The following is a 23,122-nucleotide window of genomic DNA, read 5'->3' on the forward strand; positions in this document are numbered from 1 at the left end:
TATTCCGAACAACGATTTAACCATCACGATCACTTCATACTTCGTTTCTGTAGTTTTTTCTTCATAGTTAAACAAAAAGGAAAAATTAACTCGTGAGTGACAAGTCTCAACAAGCCTGACACAAAGTTTCAACTATCTATCTATCTATATCTATTTGATCAAGAATAGAGCTTGAACTACCTTTCAGTCAAGATGTTTTGAGTTATATTTCAAATTGACTATAAAATTCACTCCATCACCTAATTCTAGCAATTTGTACAATTTATCATGAGCTGAAACTACAAATTACACAGGAAAACGTCTAAAAAGACAAAAATTTATTGTCCGAGGGCCCTCTGCAATCGTGGATCCACGGATCTGGTCTGCTTCACAAAATACTCTTCCAGCAACATAATGTACATCATCGTTATATACATTTTTGGTGGAAAATGATTCATAAACGTTGTTTCCATATAAAAAAAATATTCAATAGCTTCAATCTCACGATTCTAAGAAATAATGACCATTTATAGAAGTATAAGGTCCTAGCGAGTGAGTCTCGAATGAAAAATGGAGTAACTTATTGAAGAGATGAAGTTTCGATGAAAATTTATAATTTTATTCAATGATTTTGATCATAAATGTTCTTAGTTTCTAGAAATTCAGGAAACCCGCTTTGGTACGGTAATAAAAATTTAATTAATCCATTACCATAAACCGCTAAAGCTTTATTAGTTTATATCCAAGACCCTAATAAAAAAATTATGGGATAAAACGGGGGTTGTAGTTGTTTTTAAAGCAAGTAGATTTTCTTATAACGTTACTATAGCAATAAAAGATATTCACTTTTATTCATGTCAATATAAAAGCTATAGTCTTTTTTAAAAATACACATTTTTTCAACCTCACTATTTCGCAAAAACCGTGTTTTAATTTGCATTTTCTATTGATCTAAAATATAGAACAAATGCTGAGATCTAAATGTTTTTTATTTCGAAATTACTAGCCTCTTAGACGTGTTGTAAACAAAATCGTTAACCAGAAGATCTTGAGGCTGCTAACATCATCAGCGGTTATCGATATTACTTTCCTGAACATAAACCAACCAGAACTTATGGACTGAAGCTATAGATAATTATGGGGAATGGAGAGCAATTTCTCTTGACATATCAAAGACTTTTGATAGGATTTCGCATGCTAACTTCCTAATTTTCTCAAAGACCGATCCACCCAGGCTGCTATCGATGGATACAACTCAGAATGGATTGAGCTTCGCTGACATTAGCGCACTGGTTCAAATAAATCGTTCCAATAAACTTCGTAGGCACCAACAGATCATCACCAATACCAATCTCAAAAATAATTGATTTGATACAGCAACAACCCAGGCTATTGTTTTACTTGTTTTTACTAAGGGATTGTTTACTATCAAAGCAAATTCGCTTGTTGGGCGCAACATGTCTAGGTATAGTCACGTGGTGGAACTAGCTAATGCATCTTCACAAGAACTTGGAGCCCTCTTTAAGACCAAAAAGCTATATACTCATATGCAACAACTTCTAATCCTCTACAAGACTCAAATTCGTCCAACTTGGAAAGTATTGCTGGCACATATTGAGCCCGGTTTCCAAGAATACTTTGAGTCAATACAAAACGAAGCAATTCGAGTTATAGGCGATCTAGAATTGACCTTAAACAGGGAGCATAGAACATAGAAGAAACGTCGTTGACCTGACTCTGTTTTACCGATACTCTCTTTCGAGCTGTCCAACATAAATCCGACCTGGACAGCCTAAAGCATAGAAGAAAGGTCTAGAGCTGTATTTGAAAGATCTACTCGACGGGCAAACGTGGCTAATGAACATCGAGTTAGCCTGTAGATGCTCTGAACGTCAATTTACCTTGGAGAAGTGTTAACCTGTGGAATCAGCTACCAAAGTAAGTCTACAATCTACAAAAGTTCAAGATCAATATCCACAGACAACTCCTCAAGGTAGGCACTACTGGAACTACTTCTTGTGCTTGATTCTTACATAAAAAAAGAATAAGGCAGCGTCAACTATCCGCGCATTGGATTCCGTGTATTGGGATTGCTTTATTAACGAGGTTTCTAGCAAAATTTATAACTGTACATGAAACTTGGACCCATTACTACATACCTGAAACGGAAAAACAGTTAAGACTGTGGATTGCAAAGGCGAATCAACTTGCAAAAATGCAAGGACAGTTTCATCAGGCAAGTAAAGTCATGACGATGAATAGATACAAAATTGGGCTCATCAACTTTCTTCAAATAACTAAAATAGTAACAATCATTACTTGATAAGGTGAAAATGAGAAAAAGCAACGACATTTGTACAAAAAGAAAATGCTTTTCCATTAGTTCAATGCACTTTCTTCGAATTGCTTCACAATATCTGCCCCTATTGACTTTTTCCTGTTTCTTAACTTTAACGTTTTAGTAGCAGCAGATGGTAATTAAGGAAAAAAATGTCTTGTTTCTTTGTTACGTTGGAAACTTTACATACAACCCCTCATAATATCCATGGCCGTGTCGTCTATGAATCTGTCTTATCTACCAACGAAAATTCCGGATTCATTTAACTCACAATCACCCTGTAAATGAAAGTAAAACTGAACAAATTCTCGGCAATCTGAAATTCGTATTCGTAGCCATCAATTTTTATATCCTCTGGCAGCAACAAAGTGGAACTAGTGGCAATAGCTCACAGCGTGGCGCTGCCGAGATGTCCCCAACTGGCGGAGAGATAACAGCGAGGGGTTTATAGTCGTTTTATGTCATGTTGGTGTAGCGATCGAGCCCCGGGTTCCATTTTCGAGACTATTAATACTAACATGATCATTAAGTTTATATATATATTATATAATATTACTAACTCCAAGCCCGTGCCCTGTGGTATGAATAGAGTTTGTTATAAAGTTATTTAAAATCAATTTCCAGATTTTTTTTAATTGGTGGAAGCTCAAATCTTGATGGTACACCAGTATTTGTTTGTTAAAAGTGTTCGAAACCAATCATAGCAGACGAATGATTCTCCACCACTACAATGCGAGATTTCACATGATTTGGAGGCACCTCAATCGAAATGGAAATTAGTTCAAACGCATGTTAAAGTTATTGATTTAAATGGAGAACATTTTGAAAAATAATAACGTGATCTTAAAACTTGAGTAGCATCTTGCCTACAATATTGGAAATGTCTTTCTAGCTCAATTTTTGATGCACCTTACATACTAGTAAACGATGGTTGATTTGTCGAAAGAAAAATCATGTCTTACAAACATGTGTAATACATTATTCCAATTGAAAAATTCAAACATACAAACTGTAGAAGGAAATGCGCTCAAAATAAATCGAATGAAGAATATTTTGAAGAATATAAAGTCGTATCAAATTATAAATACTTGTTTGCATTTCTTGTTAAATAGCAACCCTCGTATCAGAATCAAGACTAAATTACAACCTGAAATATTTTACTATTTAAAAAAATATAAATTTCCTTAATTTCTTATTTTTTAGACCTTATGATATAATAATGCATCTAAACGTTTTTGATTTTAGGTCTGTTCAATTTTAAAATTAGTTTTTTTTTCAATAATTTTTGAAAGAAAAATAAAGATTCAGAGGTTTCGAGTTTTTATCAGAAAATGATATGGACAATGACATTTGCGAAAGTCAAAACTTCTAAATTTTCATCTATCTTTCAAAAATTATTGAAAAAAAAACTAATTTTACAACAAAATAAACCTAAAATCAAAAACATTGAATATATATATATATATATATATATATATATATATATATATATATATATATATATATATATATATATATATATATATATATATAGGTAATTGAGTAAGTGTAAGAGTAAGAGTAATAAAAATTTAACGAATTCCAATTTACATATTATTGATTCGATAGCCCCATAAAAAATTTACTACAATTCGAAATTTGGAAAGTTTCGAGCAAACGATGCTGTTTGTGATCATGTATACGAAAAAATAACGAAATAACTTTTTTAACGAGACACTCCTCTGGTACATCGAGGAAAAAACTGAAAATTTTATGTAATTCAAAATTGACACTAATTATATTAGAATGTTTCTGATTCCACTTAAATCAGACAAAACCAGTTAAACAATCTAATAAAAACCGAATCGAAACCGCATCTTCATCTGTATAAAACTTATACAGGGTGTTTCTATATTCGACCGACAACGCTCTACTACAGAGAGATCTCAATAAATTATTCATTTTGATATGGGAATACGAACCCTCACGGGGCCTAGTTGCTGAGATATAGGGTGCTCAAAATTTTAAATCAAATTGGTGTTAATCAAGAACGCCTTTAGATTCTTGGAACAGACATTTTAGAGAAAAATGGATTGGTCGGGGTGGATCCTTCAAGGTCACCTGACTCAAATCCTATCGAGTTTTTCATGAACACTTTCAAATTTTTGGTTATCCCCCATTTATTCTCAAAGACACGTTTTTCAATGACACAACGGTGTAATAAGTTTTTGAGATTATATAATATATATAATTTTTATTTGTTTTGAATTACATACGTTTAATCATTATTCGAACTTAAGTGAATATTTAATTAAATCGAAAATTCCTTATGTGTTTGCAGACTTTTGTTCAGATACAAATTTCTACAACACCGCTCATTTTAGCCCCATAAAAAGTTTTTTAACTGTAAATAATCAAGCAATTTTAAAACAACATTGAATAAAGAATATATTCCAGTGGGGTAGAAAATAAGGGAATAAAAGTGACAACTAACCACTGGTTAAATTTTTAAAGTTTTTCTTATGTCTATTACTTTATTAAGGTCACCAAATTTGAAAAAAAAATTCTTGATTTATGGGAAATTTTTCATTTTGATTTAAAATTTTGAAAACCCTTTATCTCAGCAACTAGAGTTCGTAATACTGTATCAAAATGAATGATCTCTCTGTGGTAGAGCGTTGTTGGTCGAATATAGAAACACCCTGTATAAGTTTATGAATGGTAACCAATTTCAAATTTAAAAACTTCATCAAATACCCATTTCGTAATCAAGATCTTCATCAGTTAAGGAAAACAATTTCCAGAATCATTCCATCAACACTGTTCGCATGACTAATAAAAATCAACTGCCACACATCCAATTTAAACCGAAGAGGCTTTCTATCTTAATTGGACTAGATAGACACGAAGGACTAATTGCCATTTTAATCCAAAGGTTTCTTTGATATCAGTTGAAAGCATATTTATTTGTAGAAGGGAGAAAAGCTACCAAAAAGCGATTTTGAATAGATGATGTAATCAATTCATATGTTTAAAAACATTTTCTATTAACATCGAAACAAATTTTACAACTGCCTGGCCTCTACAGGGTGTCCCACGACGAGTTAAAACTATCTGTAATGTTAAAATACTCATAGTAAAAGCATGAAAATTTCTACGTTTGTGTTTTCGGATCCGATCGTTTTAACTACAATATTTTCAAACATGTACGATTGTTATTTTAAATAGAGCACCCTGTATATTGATACATTTTTTCTATCTACGTAAAATTTTAGTATACTTTTGTATAAAAACTTTTTTCGAAAAATGAATACTTTTTGAGTTATTAATTTTTTTATAAAAAATTTGACCGTTGCAGACCCTTATAAATTATTTTTTTATGAAAATACCCTTAAATATATGAAAATGGTTTCTATTCAATCGCTTTTAGCAAAGTCAGACGTATTTGAATCTATGTAAAAAAAATTTTTATTTCATACAGGATGTATATACAAAGTGTTCTAAATTTAACTCCATAAATATCAAATTTGTTTATTTTTTTAAATAGAATTACCTAGTTTTTTCCTTCTTTAATGCATTCAGGGGTAAAAAATAGGGCAAGTTTATGAATATTTTCCTATAACTAAACCTCACCGTTTTCCAGATATTAAATATTTTCTGAAAATTTATAGAGAAAATTAAAAATCAAAATTGACAGAAAACATTTAATATCTGGATAACGGTAAGGTTCAGTTATAGAAAAATATACATAAATTTGCCTCACTTTTCACCCCTGAATGCATTAAAATAGAAAAAACTGGGTGGTCCTATTTAATTCTTTTTGTGAAATTTTTTTGGATTCTATCATGGATAGTTAAAGGTAAATCAAAATCAAAATCTGCTCTATTTCAAAAAACACTCTTTATTAAATATCGTCTTCAGAACACAGTAACAATTATAAAATTATGTAATAATAAATTAATGAACATCAAAATCGTTTTCAAAACGTAATAACAAATAAACAAACATTTAGTAACATTTGTGACTACTAGTTGACACCACTCATCAAAGTAATACAGATACTGAAGAGGGCTTCGCGTTCTTTATCCCATTCTTGATATTTATGACCCAGCATCTCTGAATATTCTGAGAGTGCCAGTTCTGCTTTGTCGCAAATATCCTTGGAGTACATTTCAAGATTAAACCTGGCGAACTTGAAGGCACCGAGCTTCTCTGTGAAGTTCTTAACTTCAGTCTCGAAGGCTGCTTCGTCGATATCTGAAGAAACGGAGGACTTCATGTCTCGGAAGGCTAATTCGAAGCTTTGCTTTCTACTGAAGTACAATTCCTCGATCAAATGGAAGTGCTCATCATGTATCAATGCAAGGAACTTCAATTTGATATACTTCAAGGGAACTAGTCTTGAGGGTCCGTACAATCTCTCCAGCGAGGTCCAGGTTTCCCCATTACCGATGTTCTGCTCGATCAAGACTCCCTTCATACCTTCCCAAAGGAAAACAGATGCGCTGATATCTGAAAAATTAACAAAAATGTTGGGGAATGATATTAAATTTCGAAATTGATATTAGAAGGATATACCCCGGATCAAATTATCCACACAATTCACCAGTAATCTCATCAAAACTCTAGCGTGGTCGCATTTGGCCAACTTAGCCTTAATAATTAATACGTTTATAGCTTCTTCATTTTCCAAAACTTCCAACTCCTTTTTCATTGCTTCCAATCTTGACAGATGAGTGGTATTCCCAGATGATTGAGCGTTGGAATCAGTATTTGATGCCATTATTTCAGCGCAGTATTGCGTTTCTTAGAAATGTTTGATGAAAATCTGCTCTAACTATAGATTCGATGCTGTCAATCAACCTTTCTCCACCCGACTGAAACTTTCAACAAACAAAAGTGTGATATGACAGCAGCAATCACATGAATCAGTACTTCATCCGTGATTCGGATCAAATAATCATGATAGTCCAGGAAACAAATTATATTTTGGATTGATTCACATTTATTTTTTAATTGTTTGTATTAATTAAAATTTACGTTCCAATTACTAGAGTTGATATAAAATATTGTACATCTTTTTCACAACACATATTGATTTGTAATAGCAAATAGAAATGGAAACCTCCATTTCTATGGTTAAAAATGACAACTTTGACATCCACGTTATTTATTTCTATTAATCTTAAGTTTGTTATGAAATAAATGCATAGAAAATACGTAATAAATTATACATTTCAATTATTTTGAACTATTGATCATGAAAATTGATATTTTCCAAATCGTTGAATTATCTGAATATACCTTTCAATGTTTGTACTTAGCATTCATTCTATTTATTCAATATTTAATTTCGTACTAGGACTTTTCATATACCTCGTATATATTACAAATAAAAAGATTTAATTTAATAAGTTTTGTCAATATTTTCTTCTATGCAAATAAAAAATTTTATACCTGGACTATATATCAATATGTCAAAACTCATCCGTCTTATTACTAATGATTATTCATCCAATTCTTCTTCTTTTTTATTGTATTTTTTATTATAAGTCACAATATGCGAAAAATGAGTTTGAATGCAATATTATTGAAAATTATAACCCTCCATATTTCATTATTATATTTAGATATCGTAGATAAAATTTTTGTATCTTTCATCTTGGTGTTAGCTTCTGCTTACGTATTTCGCATATAAATCACGAAGTTTCCCGATGTGTACCGAATACCAAATGCGTCTCGGTAAACTTGACGTTTGCTGCACCGTATATTCATGTATTTTATTTTCGTAATAAAAAATTTAATACTATACAAGGTGGATCAGAAATAATCAGTAAGTGATAAGAAAATTAGGATTTTTCATATGAAGTTTTCATTTTGAAGGAATGAATATATGAAATAATTCGAACTCTGAATTGAATTGAAGAATTTCGCGATAGATGGAAGTTCAATGTGGAATGCCTTCGTACACTATGTAGGTATTACAATTGATTCATTACAAATAATATTTTCAATAATATATAATTATTTAACATATGATATAAATTAAGCGAATTCAATTGAAATAATCGTGAAAATTCTGACAAATCAACCAAATACATTGGAATTGAAGGAGGTGTATAGGCAATTTAAATTACGCAACCCTCTAGCGGGGTTGATACTACCCTTGAAATCTTAAATAGAAAGAGATTGAGTGATATCTCATTTTAAAGGTAGTTCAAGTACCTTTTTAAAGTACCATATACTTGACCTTGATAATCTTATTTCGACGGCTCGTAAGTACTGCTGAACATTATTTTGAAATAAAATGGCGGATTCAATGAGTGCATTCGTCAAAAATAAACATTCGTTTTCTACTAAAAAGTAACCTTTAAAAAAAAACAGATATACGTCCTAAGTTTTGAGTCAAAAACGGAATTCACGATTTTTATACGTGTATTTACATTATTGGCAAATCTTCCGTTTTCAGACAATATAAAAAACTTTGTTGTTTCCAATACAATACAGTATTTCCAGAAACAGATATTTCAATATAAAAATTCGAATCGAAATCATTCAAAATAGGTAGTCGAGGTGTGTGATAAAAGTAATGACATTGCCGAGAAGTTCGGAACGTATCTACCAGTATATGCTAGTGTATGCAATGATCTTTTTATCCTTAATCCTTAATCTTAATCTTAGTTTGAAATCATCAAAAGTAGCATCATATTATTTTTAACAGTACTAACTATGATGTTAACTTGTTGCTTTTTTTGCATCTTTTTATTATCTAACAGCAATTTTCATGCCTTCTTCTTCTCAATGCTTGTCTGCATTCTTCATCAAACCATTCATTTTTTATTGTTTATTACCCTCCCCAGCTGCTTTTGAATCGATTCTTGCATTGCTTTTTTCTATTTCCCCCTATTCCATTTCAACATCTTCCTATCGCTTATTCTCTAAACTGGTCATAACATTTTAAAAATGGTCAGCTACAATTTAGTTCTTTGAGCTGTGTACTTTATATTCCTTGAGATCTTGATTAATGAAAGAGCATAAACAAATGTAGAGATTGAGAGGAAGAATAAGAAATAGTTGTTATGTACTCGTAGTTCTTCAAATTTGGAAATCTAGTTAATTAGTTTTAAGCAAAGAAACTGTCATTTTCACGATGCAATTTGTACACATTGTAATGGGTTTTCCAATAAGGACTTGACAAATTTGAATTTAGTTTGTTAACGCACCTTTTCACTTAACATTGAACTGTCACCGTCAGTTTATTCAGTAGACATCTTCATCATGATGAAGTACACGAACAAACAACGTCTGCAAATCTTAAAAACTTACTACAGAAATTCGCTTCTAGTAACAAGTTTAGTGAAAAAGTTTGGGTCTTCATATTCGTTGTGTGATGTTGCCAGTGAGACTACGGGTTGGTCGAAGTGTCGAAAATATCGCCGCTGTTGAAACATCCGTAGCAAATGATCCAAATCAGTCAATTCCTCGGCGCTCTCAAGAGTTGGGCATCGCCCAGACCACTTTATGGCGAATTTTGGTTCTGAATTTACTCCCATATAAGATCAGACTCATTCAAGAATTGAAGCCGATGGACCATTCGAAGCGACTTACGTTTTCCGATTGGGTTCTGGAAAAGATGCGCCAAGATAATCAATTTCATCGCAAAATCATCTTCATTTCTGGCTCAATGGGTTTGTCAATAATCAAAATATGCGATATTGGGCGTGTGTGTTCAATGAAAAACCACTTCATCCACAAAAGATAACTGTTTGGTGCAATTAGCATAATTTTTCGCCGTGGTCGCCACGTTACTGAGAATGGTAATCGTTATCGTGCCATGATTATCGATTATTTTTGGCCGGAATTGGAATATATGAAACTTGGACAGCATGTGGTTTCAACAGAACGGCGTCACATGCCACACAGCACACGTTACAATCGATTTATTGAAGTTTGATGAGTGTGTTATAGGGACCAGTCGATTGGTCACCTCGTTCGTGCGATTTAACGCCTCTAGATTTTTTTCTTTTGGACTAAATTAAGTCATTGGTCTATGATAATAAGCCGACGATGTGGGAAAAGCTCAAAGCCAACATTGAAAGTGAAATAGTAGCCGTTTCGGTCGAAATGTGTGGCCAAGTAATGAAAAATTGGGTCCAACGAATCAACCGCTGCAAACTTGAAACATCTTAAATGGTTTTCGTTTTATTTTGAAAAAGATGTTAAGTCCTTATTGGAAAACCCCTTATGTATTAAAAAATTTTCTGACATCACATTTACATTGTTAAATCATTTCTCCATTATTTCAGAAAACTTTCCAGATAAAACTATTTTATTACTCAATACATCTTCATTTAGAGTTTCTACTTCACAAAAAAACCTTCTAGTATCCATTCCCCTTTAATGAAATTCCAAATTGCCTTCATATCCTTCCGTATTAGCTAATCTTGGAATAACGATTACATTCACTCTTTCAGAGATTGAGAGCGTTACTCAATTTGCAATTCAAATCTCATTTCCGACATTTAGTATGTATGGCAATTCATGAAAATATTATGAGAAGTTGCTTCTTCCAATATCAAATCGGCTAGGGGCTATCGAAAAATGAACTCGACTGAAAAATTTTCTGAATAACAAGGAAAACATCGGAAAATTTACGAGTATAATATAGAGTCAAGAGATATAAAAGACTAAGTTAGTCAGATATATTTTCTAAAATTCTTTTCCATACAGTAAACTGTTAGTTCGTAAGGTTTGTGGAAAGATAGTTTAGAAATATTTTTTAACATTATTTGAACTGATTAAATTGGATCATTTGGAGCTGTTGAGGATATTCATATTGATCGAAGCAGTGCTGGAAGTCTTCTTTGGTGAGCGCTTTTAGGAGATTTGCCACTTTTTGCTTTACCATCGACTCAAATCGGGTCCCTTTCAAAGCGGATCTTTTTCTAACCTTTCAAGGAAATCTGAGCAGACCTGTTGACGCAATAGCTTTTGGTCAGGAGTTAGATTTTTTGACACAGACTTTTTCAAACCGCTTTTACAGTTTATGCAATCATTCGGATGCTCATTCGACGATCTGCACTCACATGTTGTCTCCATGGTTATTTTTATGTTTGTTCCTTAGTTTTTCACAAGCTTTTATCTAAAAATTGTAACAATTTGACAATAAAGCGTTTCTCTCTAGAGATGATGACTCAAAAGTACTGTAGTTGGAATTTGCAACAGACTCCATCTCTAAGTAGTCTCTGACTTCATTTAAGTCGCTATTGACACAGAATATATAGTAACTATGCTTTCAAGGTCAGTTTAAGTGCTCGTATTTGGTAATAAAAGTCTTTCAGAAACAGCTATGTTTCATTGATATAGCGGATTCGGAAAAGGATACTGAGGAACGTGCTGCAAGCTCCCTCTCTTAAGTTATTATTGGAAAATTGAGGTATTGTTTAGAATATCCAAGCCTTGGTGCTGGAACCATAACTTTCTTTTGTTTTATCCCTGGAATCTATCTCTTGTTTCTATATCGACTAGCAGCTTTTAGTACTTCGTTGTCATCATGTTCTTATAGTTTCCTCTGATGTTTTCTAATCAGTTTATCTCATTGAATCCAAATTCAAGGCACCGACACTCCACAACCACGAGGACATACCGGGAAGAAGAATTTGAGGAACAGCTTTGGAAGAAATAATACTAATGAAGCAAGAATACTGCATGTAAATATTGAGATGATAAATTGGCCAGAAAACATGTTTGAAAATTATTCGCATACTGTAATATCACTAGAAACTAATCCATATATCTCATATGGGCCCAAATAATATATCCTCAGAAAGAAAAAAACATTCGAAACGGCTAAAATTAAAATCTTGTGGGAGCTGATGCCTTTCAAAACTTCACGGAAGGAACATAGCAGAAAGCGATGCATTATGTATTGAAAGAAGAAAGTCCAATGTGAAACCCATGATGTATGGGTATTATTGATATGGTAAAACACGGTGTCAATGTCAAATAATTATGTATGGGTTGATACACTGAAAATGATTTTTTTAATTGTGGGTACATCATATTCTACTTATATTATTTACTTGTTGAAACCATAACAAAGTAATTAATTGATTGATATATTTTTTACTGAATAATGGAAGGTACTCCACCCTACGAAATAATAATTTCCATGTGCTACAAAATGAGAAGATTAATCTGATTATTCAGTTTGAGTAGTAACTCAGATGCTTTTTTTGTTTTCGTTTTCTCGCTTCCTCAAGAACTCATCTAGCTCCCTCAAATTCTAAGGTTAGTCCCATTAGAATGACCAGCACGGCGAAAATCCATTGAGATTAAACTTGTTTCTTTTATTTTTCCATTATATTTATTTAAAATGAAGGTTCGAAGTTGACGTCAGTTCAACGAAACGATTTGATAAGACAGAAAATAAATTTTAACTTAATATATAGCTGTCTATCTATCTCAGTGTAGTTTAATTAAGTCCATCTATCTTTCGAAAAACACAAAACGTTATTGGAAAACGTCTCGCAAGTTTTCCTTGCGTGTACAAGCAATTCAACTAATTATTTTTAACAGGTTTCAAAATATGTACTAGGGAACTTGTGGGAATACAACTTGAATTTTACTTGTTTTTTTTTCATTCATTCCTGCTTCTTCTTTATTTGCTGTCAAGAACATGAAGTATTTATACAGTGCATCCATAATCATTTATAAAGTCATTTTGTCATGTAAAAAGCAAGCAAAAGATGGCAAAACCCTATTACACTCGAGTAGTGCCTGCCATGTGAAGATGCCTGTGTATATTGAACTAGATTCCAATGTAGACGTGCCTGATTTAACAGGTTTGTACTTGACGTTCTAGGCGTCTGCATACGAAGTCCAAATTTATAAGCCTCATCTGCTTGTCGAGTGGGTCTTGCAGATACTGCTCCAGATGATATTATATTGGAGTGAGCATCTGCCGTGGTAGTATTGGTAAACCCAAGTCAGGTTTGTAACTTTTTCCTATGCTCTAAGCAGTACATGTTTCATGTCAATTCTAGATCGCGTATGAATCTCTTCAGTATTGAGTCGCGCATCCTCATGATGGGAAGCTGTTGTGAAATATATCACTCTTTGGTTTTTGTTAAGCTCCCTTAGCTAATTCAGTCACATAACTATTCCAAGACAAATAGCTCCCAATCTCACACCCAGCGAGCGAATTTGGTGAGCTGGCGAGCTGGTGAGCTTCAACTCCTGAGCTACAGTGCTAGTCTTCTTCCTAAAAACATCTGCCTGGATTTTTACTGCATTAAACTCAGATTGCTTCGATCTCGCTTTAGAATGCTTCAAGATCGGTGTAGATGGTGATCTGTTGCGAATATACCGTTGATGTCCAGGGAAAGAGAGTAGGTGACAGGATGCATCCCTGGCGAACAGCAGCGTTGACCTAAAATCTTTCTGAGATATTTCTATCGATAGCGACTTAGGTGGATTGATTTTTGAGAAAGCTACTAAGACAGTCGATGAGTGAGGAGCATAAACCGTACAATCTTGTTGGTATGCCAAACCCTGTCAAAAACCTTCGGAATATCCAGTACGATTGCTCTAGATTCCTCATGTTTCTCTATAGCTTCAATGCAAACGTTGATGATATAGACCAGGAGATCCCTGGTTGATCTATTTTCACTAAAGCCTTATTAATATTCACTGATGCTAGCAGACTCGAGGTATTTCAAGATTTGCTGGTTAACGACTTTCTTCGTTACCTTGGGAATGGCTGAGACCAAGCAATCGGAAGGTAGTTGTTTAAAAACGTATTTTTTCTATACTTTGGTATGAGTTGAACCCTCGCAAGTTTCTAATCTGCAGGGAAGATAGGAAAAGAGTTCGCATAGAGGAATTGTTAGTTCAGTTATCCATTTCTACAATTCAATGTGGGGTATTCCATCTGAGCCATTGGTTTTATCAATATTTGAGAACTTTTGTCACATTTTAGTGCCGAAATTATATTTCTAGTATCGATTAACCAACTCCTGGATAATAGTTGTCCCCGTGAATTAATAATTATCAATAGTTGAATTTGAAGCAAATATGCTTTCTCTTCTCCACTGAAGGGAAGAATTTTTGACTTTCAAAAGCCTAAGTGGACCTCTTTTTTCACAGACCAAAAAGACCTTGATCCATTTGAGCAATTGAGAATCTCCTCATTTTATCGTTCTCTCAAAGCATCTATAATCTGCTTGCAGGTATTTATAAAGAAAACAAAGTTATTACAATTTTCAGCACAAGGATTTGAGCGCCATTTTTGTTGTTGACTGATCTAGAGCAGTTTTTATCAAACCATGGATTGTTATCTATAAAGCACTTGAAAAAGTTAGGAATAAAGGCCAAGATTATTATCAAAATCTAGTTTGGACACACAGGGTCATTGGAGATAGATCAAAAATAATTCTAAAAAAAAGGTAGATACTGAGTTTGGATTTCCTGTTCAAACGTTCCTGAAATTAGTTTGTGATCTGTACAATCGCGTTATATAAATCAGGTTCTATTGATAGAAATTGGTCTAAGAGGCTAGAAAAGTTACCAGTTACCTCGATCAGGGACTGGATGGTTCATTGATAAGTTGGATCAGTCTGTGACTATTTTGAAAAATTACAATTTTACTAGCCAATTAGACCAAAAATATGGAGATGGAAAGGGATCTGAATAGCTACAACCAATTGAAAGGAGGTGAAACCAGGGAAATCGGCAAAAGACTAGTGAGAAGGATCAAACGTTTGGAGTCCTAGGAGAACTATTAAGATCAAAAGATATTTTAAGAGCCGCCAAGTTACACATTCACAAGACCACCATCGGTGCTGTATGATGTTGAGTGCTGGATCATGAACAGAAAAGAAGGAAACAAAGTAAACATATGGGAGAGAAAGGTACTAAGGAGGAGAGGGCGTCCACGGAGAAAATAGATGGAAGCATGAGGAGAAGATTTAGAAAGAATAGATGAAGAAAAGCAGTAGATCGACTCCTCACAAGCCTTGGACTTGTTCAATATCCATAACAGAAATTCCAACTCAATATCGCTTAAGTGACTATCAATTATAGCTTAAGTAAGCTATAGTATCAACTAAATTAACATTATATATCATAAGAAATATCTTATTGACTCTGCTATTGTATTGAACCTGTCAAAGAAACGCCCTCTATACTTTATGTAATCCTGAAGTTTTCGATAGGAAAACTTCATAAAATGCGTTATTCTTTCATAATACAACGAGAAAAAATATCCAGTTAACGTTAAATTCGAAAATACCACTACCGGCGAAGTTATTCCAACTTCCAAACTTCAGTCATCAACTTTGTTCCTTGTACGTGTATTGGTTATTATTACATTCTTATCCAAGTGGGATCATGACGAGCATTTCTAGAGGATCAAAACTCCTCATCAATGCGAACAGAGGTGTATGGAGGAATTTCTTTTATACAAATTCGTGATTGGAATGACCGTTAGTTTATTTTAGACTTGAATGTATGATGATAATTTTTTTGCAAGATTACTTATATATGTATATATAGATTTGGGATCTCGTATACACTGCGACCCAAAGCATCTATTGCCTCCCCATTTACTGGAAGACTCCTTTTAAAAATAATGTGGGATGGCTTCAATTGCCAGATATCTTCGTCTTCTATTTCATGAACTTCCAGGTGTAGTACTCTGGAGTTCCTTAGTGTTTCACAATTCGAGAGAATGTGGATAGAGACTTCGTCGTCTGTGCGGTGTTTGTTGAAGCGACAATGCCCCAATAGAACTTCTATTAGTATTCGTAGATTGTTATTACTAATAATAATACATCCATCAGATCTTCTCTGGTTAGGTTAGGTTCCCAGAAGAGTCTTTGCCTGTCTCAGCACTTGTAGGTTATCCCAATAATTGGTTCTGCTCCTATCTACCTTCTTTTCCAATGCTTTTCCTACTATTCTGTAGCTGATACTACAGAAGGATTCAAGTCCCATGAAGAGCTTTTCAACCCTCGGTTATCAGCTCGTTTAATTTTTCTAGTTAATTTAAAACGAGTTTGGATTTTATGAAATTGGAGCTTAGAGTTCTAGCTGCTGCTTGACTGTCGGACAGGTTAGAAGTTTTATAGTGCTTATTGTTCATAGTAACAGTGTCAATAATGTCTTCTTCCTGCGCTCCATCTACATCCACAAAAATATCAATTTCTCCCAAATAATTAAATTAAAGCCTATGAAACTTTTGGGAATTGGTCCAGCAAAAAAACCCAGTCTGTGGTCTATTATTCGATGTAAAGCGCCATGCTTTTACTTGGAGACAAATTCGAAATCCAAATTTTGCAGTTTAGTGAGTTATTTGGAAGATAAAATAAAAATTACTTAAAAAATTTTCTATCTTCTTGCAATAAGATATCATAAAATTTTTAACACAAGCACCTGACGAATTGCAATTTATTTAACTTTTCTCATTTCATATAAACCTCATTCTAATATTCAATAATATCAGGCTGTTTTGGCATAACGAGTAGCCTATGATTGTCGTGATGAAGACCAAACTGCTTTCCAATGTGATAACAAAAGATGATATCGAAGAGAAAAGGCAGTTAGGCAGAATATTGGCCAAAACAAATTTTACGAATGCTTAGATTATCTGAAATTATCAAATTCCACATTTTACACAAGTCGCATTTCTCTAGAAGGTCCTCTTCTATTATTTCAGCTGCTGATGAAGAAAATACTCTTCAACTGAAACAACAAGGGGGTAATAGATTAGCAGCGGTAGCGAAGGGGTATGTTAAAGACATCATTGTAAAGAATATCAACTTCAGTATTAACCTCGCTGGCTCAATTGCAATACTACCTTCAACTTCTTCTTGAACTCCCGTGGTATATGTCGTCAACAAATCTACTTCTAACCTCACTAGGCCATAATTGCATCTTTGTCCATACAGAGTATTTCTCTAACCTAACTTAACCTCAAAACGAGCATTTTTGACGTTTATTAGCAATGTGTAAAGAATCGAATCAAGCGGGAATTTTGAATGTATCATAATTTTAAATGAAATTTTTGTCTTGGAGTAAGTAAACTCAATACATTGAGAATAATCTTGTAGATTTACTATGTTCTATGGGCTTTGGTACTAACCTCAAAATTGAACAGAAATGAAATTAGTTCATTATCAACTAGCGGTTAATAATAAAGGAATTAGATGATGAAAATGAACTGACATGCTGAGAACATGTGTATGATTAATAGTAAAAAACGTACATTTCTATACGAGGTGACTCAATAAGATTATTATTATGTTGATATTTGTTAATTCAATAAAACTTTGGAATCCATTCATGCTACAAAATTCTTGTTTGATATACGTTTTGTTCATATTTAATAGATTATATAGTGATTCATTCCATAATCAAATGGATATAGACCCGTCACATGTCAGTTATAACGAAAAACAATTCTAACTGAAAATTATAGAAAGTAGTTTTATCACGAATGGAATTAATTCAAATGTCACTAACACATTTATCATTCAATGAGAATTTGAGTGCCGAAGGCTGCAGAATCACGTGACTGATGTGGAATCTGCAAAAAATCGGGAATACGATATTTAGTATTTTATTTAGAACAGGGGTGGTTCCAAATTATTGATGAAAGTTAAGATTAAGGGAAATATTTTCAACCCCTTTGATGGCAAACACAGTTTTATGCTCGAACTAAAATTAGTAATTGGAATTAACGCATATACCGAATATTTATAATACAATTTTAAGCTTATTTATACAGTGAATATGGAAAAAATATCTTTCTAGAAAAAGTTAGTTTTAGAAACGTTGAGACAGAGCAGATTAGAATCACACCACGATTTAAGGGTGATTAGGTCACTAGATAGGGTTCTATGAATTGAGGGTTGCTCCAAGAGAAACTAGTATCGTCTGCAAATAGACATATTTTACTTCTGATTTCTAAATGGGCGTTTATTAACAAAATAGGGTCTCGTACTGAGCCTTGAGGCACGCCACATTCAATTGGCTTGCAAGAATACATCGTTGTATCAACCCTTACAAACTAACTTCTGTTGGTAGGGTGAGACTCGAACTATGCAAGAGGTTTTTCTCTGAAGCCATAGTATTGCAATTTATTAATTAAAATACAGAGTGTTCCAAAATTACTTCGAAAATTCCAACTTCGAAAACTATCTAAACAAGATATTTATATTCTGTCTTTTGCATGTATTACTGCTATTACTACTTTGTTTTAGTACACTTCATCATGCGCACAATTGGTGCCCCTAAACACTTCCAATCTGTAATCAATTTCAAACTAGGAAGTAAACAATTGAATGTAGTTCTTTGAACTGAGGAAGAGCAAAGTTTTGAATCATATCCAGGTAGTTTCAGCCAGTAACCGTGGTTTCGATGAAGAAGAAAGAACCAATGATTTTGTTGTGCATAAGCCCATACCACACATTAACTTTTAAGCTGTCTCGCTGAAGATCGACTACTGCATGCGGGGTTTTAGAACCCCAAATTCGTACGTTGTGGCGGTTTATTTTACCAGACACATGGGATTTGGTCTCATCACTGAAACACACCTTTTTCAAGAAATCTTCATAATTTTCAATACGTTGTAACATGTCTACGGCAAATTCCACACGCTTTGGTTGATCTGTTGGTAACAGTGCCTGCAGCAACTGTACCTTATAGGCATACAGATGCAACTGTTCATGAAGAACCTTGCGGATTGTGGTTGTAGGCATTTGGACTTGTGCTGGGTCGTCCGTCTCCACTTTTATGCAATACTGATCCGGTGCTCATGAAGCTTGTTTGCCATGCACGGATGGAGGGTCTGGATGTTGAGTCTCTTTGGAATTTAACCCTGAAGTTCCGTTGAACTTGTGTATCTGATTTCGTCTCTATGAACCATGACACGCATTGAGCTTTCTGTTGTGGTGTCCACATCTTCACTTATAACTATTCAGCCTATTGAAAAAAAACTTTATTAGTTGAAGTAATACATGCAAAAGACAGAATAAAAATATGTTGTTTATGTTCGAAGATACAAATTTTTAAAGTTGTAAAGATAATTTTGGAAAACCCTATTTTATTATTGAAACAATCGAAAATCTAGACAAATCACAAAAAATTGTTGTAGTGTAGAGACTTCAATGTATATCTGGATTTACAATACTTCTATTTCAAGTTTGAAAAAAGGTTTTGTATAAAAATATTCCTTTTTTTATTCAGTTATTAATATCAAATTCATACCTCAACGACCTTATTATGAAATGGACTTGATTTTTAATTCAATGCTTAGGAATTCTTGCACTTAATTTAAAACTGATTCTTCCCAGAGACGACAGTGATTATAAAAACGTTCCAATGAAACTCTAAAGCAATTAAGAGTTTGAGAACGTACTTTAGGAGTTGAAAAACTAAGTCTACTAAAGTTTCAGTTTCTCGTGCTCGCTTATTAATTTTTTTGAAGTACTGTTGAGACGAAGTGCAGCTATCTCGACGTTTTTCTTCATTCCGTTAGAGTTAGGTCTACAAGGAAGGAATTGTTTTATACGATTTCAAGCGAAATTAGGTGACTCAAGCAACAGGGTTAACTAACTTCGAACTCTGAAGACCTAACAATTACAGTGTGAACCGAAACACGAAAACGATTCAAGTATCTTTCGAAAACCATCTAGTTTTATCTAAACTTCATTGTTTTGTTAGATTAACTAAATATAAAGAGGTTCATTATCAGAAACGTTGCTTGTAATCAGAATAATTGTTACTTTGATGAACCGCGACGAAACTTATTGATACCGATCATAAACTTTGGACTAAATTGAATAGTTTTGTGTAGAAAGTTATTATAAGCACGGTATAGTCGAGAGTTTAATTAAACTAGTGAATTTACTAGAAACTCCTGTCTCGACAACAATCGAAGTTGTTTGAGTAATATTACATCATCTCAAGATAATGATTCAATAAGAAATAAGTTTACAACAAACACAATTTGTCATTTATCCGTAAGGAAAGTTAGTTTTTAACAACATACTGTTTACAAAATGAGGTTATGATATCAGAAATTTAATACATTTCTATTAATAATTTTAAAAATTACTATGTACTATGAAAAGTATTGAAATTAGATGTGCTCAAATTCCAGATCTAATTTGGTTTTCTGGTAGAAATTAATAACTTCTAGGACCATTGAAAACGGGAATAACGCAGAGTCTGGAAAAACCTGGATCCGACGAAAATTTTCTAATAAATCGGGAATTTTGGGTGAGCCAACCAGGCATGACAAATTTTACCTCTAGTATTGTTTATGGGGATTAATTAAGAGCAACTATTAAACACTTTGACTATTTTGTGATTTAATCTGATGCGAGCTCAAATAATTTGCTCAAAAATAACAAATGGACATCTATCCTAGATATTAGGACAGCGACAGAAATCACGATCAATATTAGTATTTTTTTTCGATGTTTTTACATCACTCAAAAGCTGTCGATTTGTTACTTTAAAAATTGGTTTCCAAAGAAATTCCTTCAAAACTCGATGGTAGGACCTCAAGTGTATTTAAAGTTATACCGTCTCCTAGAGGTCGAATTCAAAAAGGCTGAAGATTGTCAATTTGCATTTTCAAATATTGGATCATTTGAATCTAGTATGAAAAACAGGCAGGAATTATATAGAATTCTTGAGAACATGGTGCAATTTGTTCAAAGACAGTCCTTCCAGACGAGGAATGTTCTTATCCATTACTCTGAGTTTTCTCCTAAATTCTGTTCAGTTAGTATATCTGCCCTTGAAAAAATTCATATCTTATTTGGAAAATATGAATCAGCAGCCATTTAAAATCGTGGAAAACTTTTCTGGACTAACATTCTTTCAGTTCTTATCAGTAGAACTAGAGGCGATTCTTGAAGAATTTTAGAAAGTGATTGGCCCTTAACTAACTCCATTTCTTTATGAAAATCTGCATAACTTAATAAGCAAAACCATTCTATTTATAAAATAGACATGATTTATTCTGCAACCTCATAAAAGTGCAAGATATTGATTTAGGGTATGAAAAAATGCATGTTGATCTTTCACAAGGATTGTAGAAACTGTTTGATGTATTAGGTTTCTAAACTTTTGTAAAAATCCCCCTTGGCGTTCAAATTAACTAAAGCGATAAGTTTCCTCAATTACAATAAGACTTAGAACAATCTATGCAACTGATATCTAGAGCATTTGACATTTTGTTGACTGCCAATAGATGCAAAGCCACTACATTGAAATAAGCAAATAGGAACTTTAGAGATCACTTTAAATCATATGAAACACCATTCTAGATATGATAGAATAGATGATCTTTGGATGGAAATCATTGGAAACAGTTATGCTCTGTGATTCCTTCGGATACTAAATTACTATTGACTGGACTAACATTCTTTCAGTCCTTGTCAAAAGAACTAGATCTAATCCTTGAAGATTTTTCGAAGTGATTGGCCCTTAACACCATTTCTATTTCTTTATGAAGGCCTGGTTTCTTTTCTGAATAATAATAATAAGCAAAGAAACTCTATTTATAAAATAGACAATGGTTTATTCTGCAACCACTTAAAAGTGCAAGATATCAATTTAGATTTTAGAGTATGAAAAAATGCATCGGAGTCAAAGTTGAGGACATGTTGATCTTTCACAAGGATTGTAGAAACTGTTTGATGTATAGAGTTTCCAAACTTTTGAAAAGATCTCCCTTGGCGTTCAAATTAACTAGAGCGATAAATTTGCTCAATCCCAATAAGACTTAGGAACAATCTGTGCAACTGATGATGATCTTTGGATGGAAATTACTAGAAACAGTCATGCAACGGATGATACAACTTCTTCTAATAATTTCTCACGGCAATATGACAGCAGAGAGATTTTTCTGTCAATAAGGAGATTTTGGTTTGAATTGTAGAAGAATAATCACTTTTAGGCCAAAAATTAGTGTGCAATTCTCTACAAAAAATTGGTGGACTCAAACATGTAGATATTTCCAAATCTATGATGCTCTCCAAAAGAATTACCCACTCAAGATACGAGGACGTACCCAAAAGTAACCGGAATAGTATTGCCATGGGTGGAGCTTTTGTAGTACTGATTTCTGCCACTAGGGCCTGCCTAGCGCAACTCGTCGCCAGTTCAGTGCCGGGCGGGCCGTTGACCTACCACGTTCTGTTCGTCATTAGTAACCGTTTTTGCTAGAGCTGTTTCACTGCTGTTTCGTTTTTTTATGATGGCAAATTTAAGTGAACAACGTGCCACTGTGAAATTTTGTTTTATACTCGGTAAAAACGCTGTTGAAACTGTTTTAATGTTGAATACTGCTTACAAAGATAATGCTATGGGGAAAACTCAAGTGTATTAGTGATTTTCTTATTGATTTAAAAATGGCGACATGTCGATTGATGACAAACCTCGCTCTGGACGTTCATCAACTGCCCGAATAAATGAAAATGTTGAAAGAATTCGAGAGCTTGTGCGTACAGACCATCAACGGACAATTGATCAACTGTCTGAAATCAGTGGAATATCTTGGAGCAGACAGGTGACTGGTTCTTCCACCATGATAACGCACCTGCACACACAGCCATCACTGTTAGCCAGTTTATGGTTAAAAATAACATGGTTCCGCTGCCCCATGCACCTTACTCTCCTGACCTGGCTCCATGCAACTTTTTCTTGTTTCCACGCATGAAAAGGGGCACGGAAGGACGCCGACTTTAAGACATCAAGAAAAGAACGAGACAGAAGCTTGCAGCCATCTCTAAAAATGAGTTCAAGCAATGT

The 23,122-nt window shown here is 33.6% G+C and overlaps 2 protein-coding genes across 2 annotated transcripts in view; one reads left to right on the forward strand and one right to left on the reverse strand.

Moving 5' to 3' along the window:
* The window catches only part of LOC130897524 (neuronal growth regulator 1-like), a 103,487-nt gene that overhangs the window by 31,234 nt on the left and 49,131 nt on the right, over positions 1 to 23,122 (forward strand). The gene's annotated exons all lie outside the window — the stretch shown is intronic.
* LOC130897531 (uncharacterized) lies at positions 6,178 to 7,170 on the reverse strand. The gene is made up of 2 exons (XM_057806444.1): positions 6,875 to 7,170; positions 6,178 to 6,808 (listed from the first exon to the last, which is right to left on the reverse strand). The coding sequence occupies exons 1-2, from the start codon at positions 7,077 to 7,079 to the stop codon at positions 6,324 to 6,326; spliced, it is 690 nt and encodes a 229-aa protein (XP_057662427.1). The 5' UTR covers positions 7,080 to 7,170; the 3' UTR covers positions 6,178 to 6,323.

Source organism: Diorhabda carinulata, chromosome 1 (assembly GCF_026250575.1).
Source record: "Diorhabda carinulata isolate Delta chromosome 1, icDioCari1.1, whole genome shotgun sequence".
NCBI lineage: Eukaryota > Metazoa > Arthropoda > Insecta > Coleoptera > Chrysomelidae > Diorhabda > Diorhabda carinulata.

Bases quoted from the DNA above. Each gene is read 5' to 3' on its own strand.
- LOC130897531 (XM_057806444.1), bottom strand. From the start codon at position 7,079: ATGGCATCAAATACTGATTCCAACGCTCAATCATCTGGGAATACCACT. The intron at 6,809-6,874 runs GTATATCCTTCT...TTAATTTTTCAG, and splicing joins TGTGGATAATTTGATCCGGG to ATATCAGCGCATCTGTTTTC.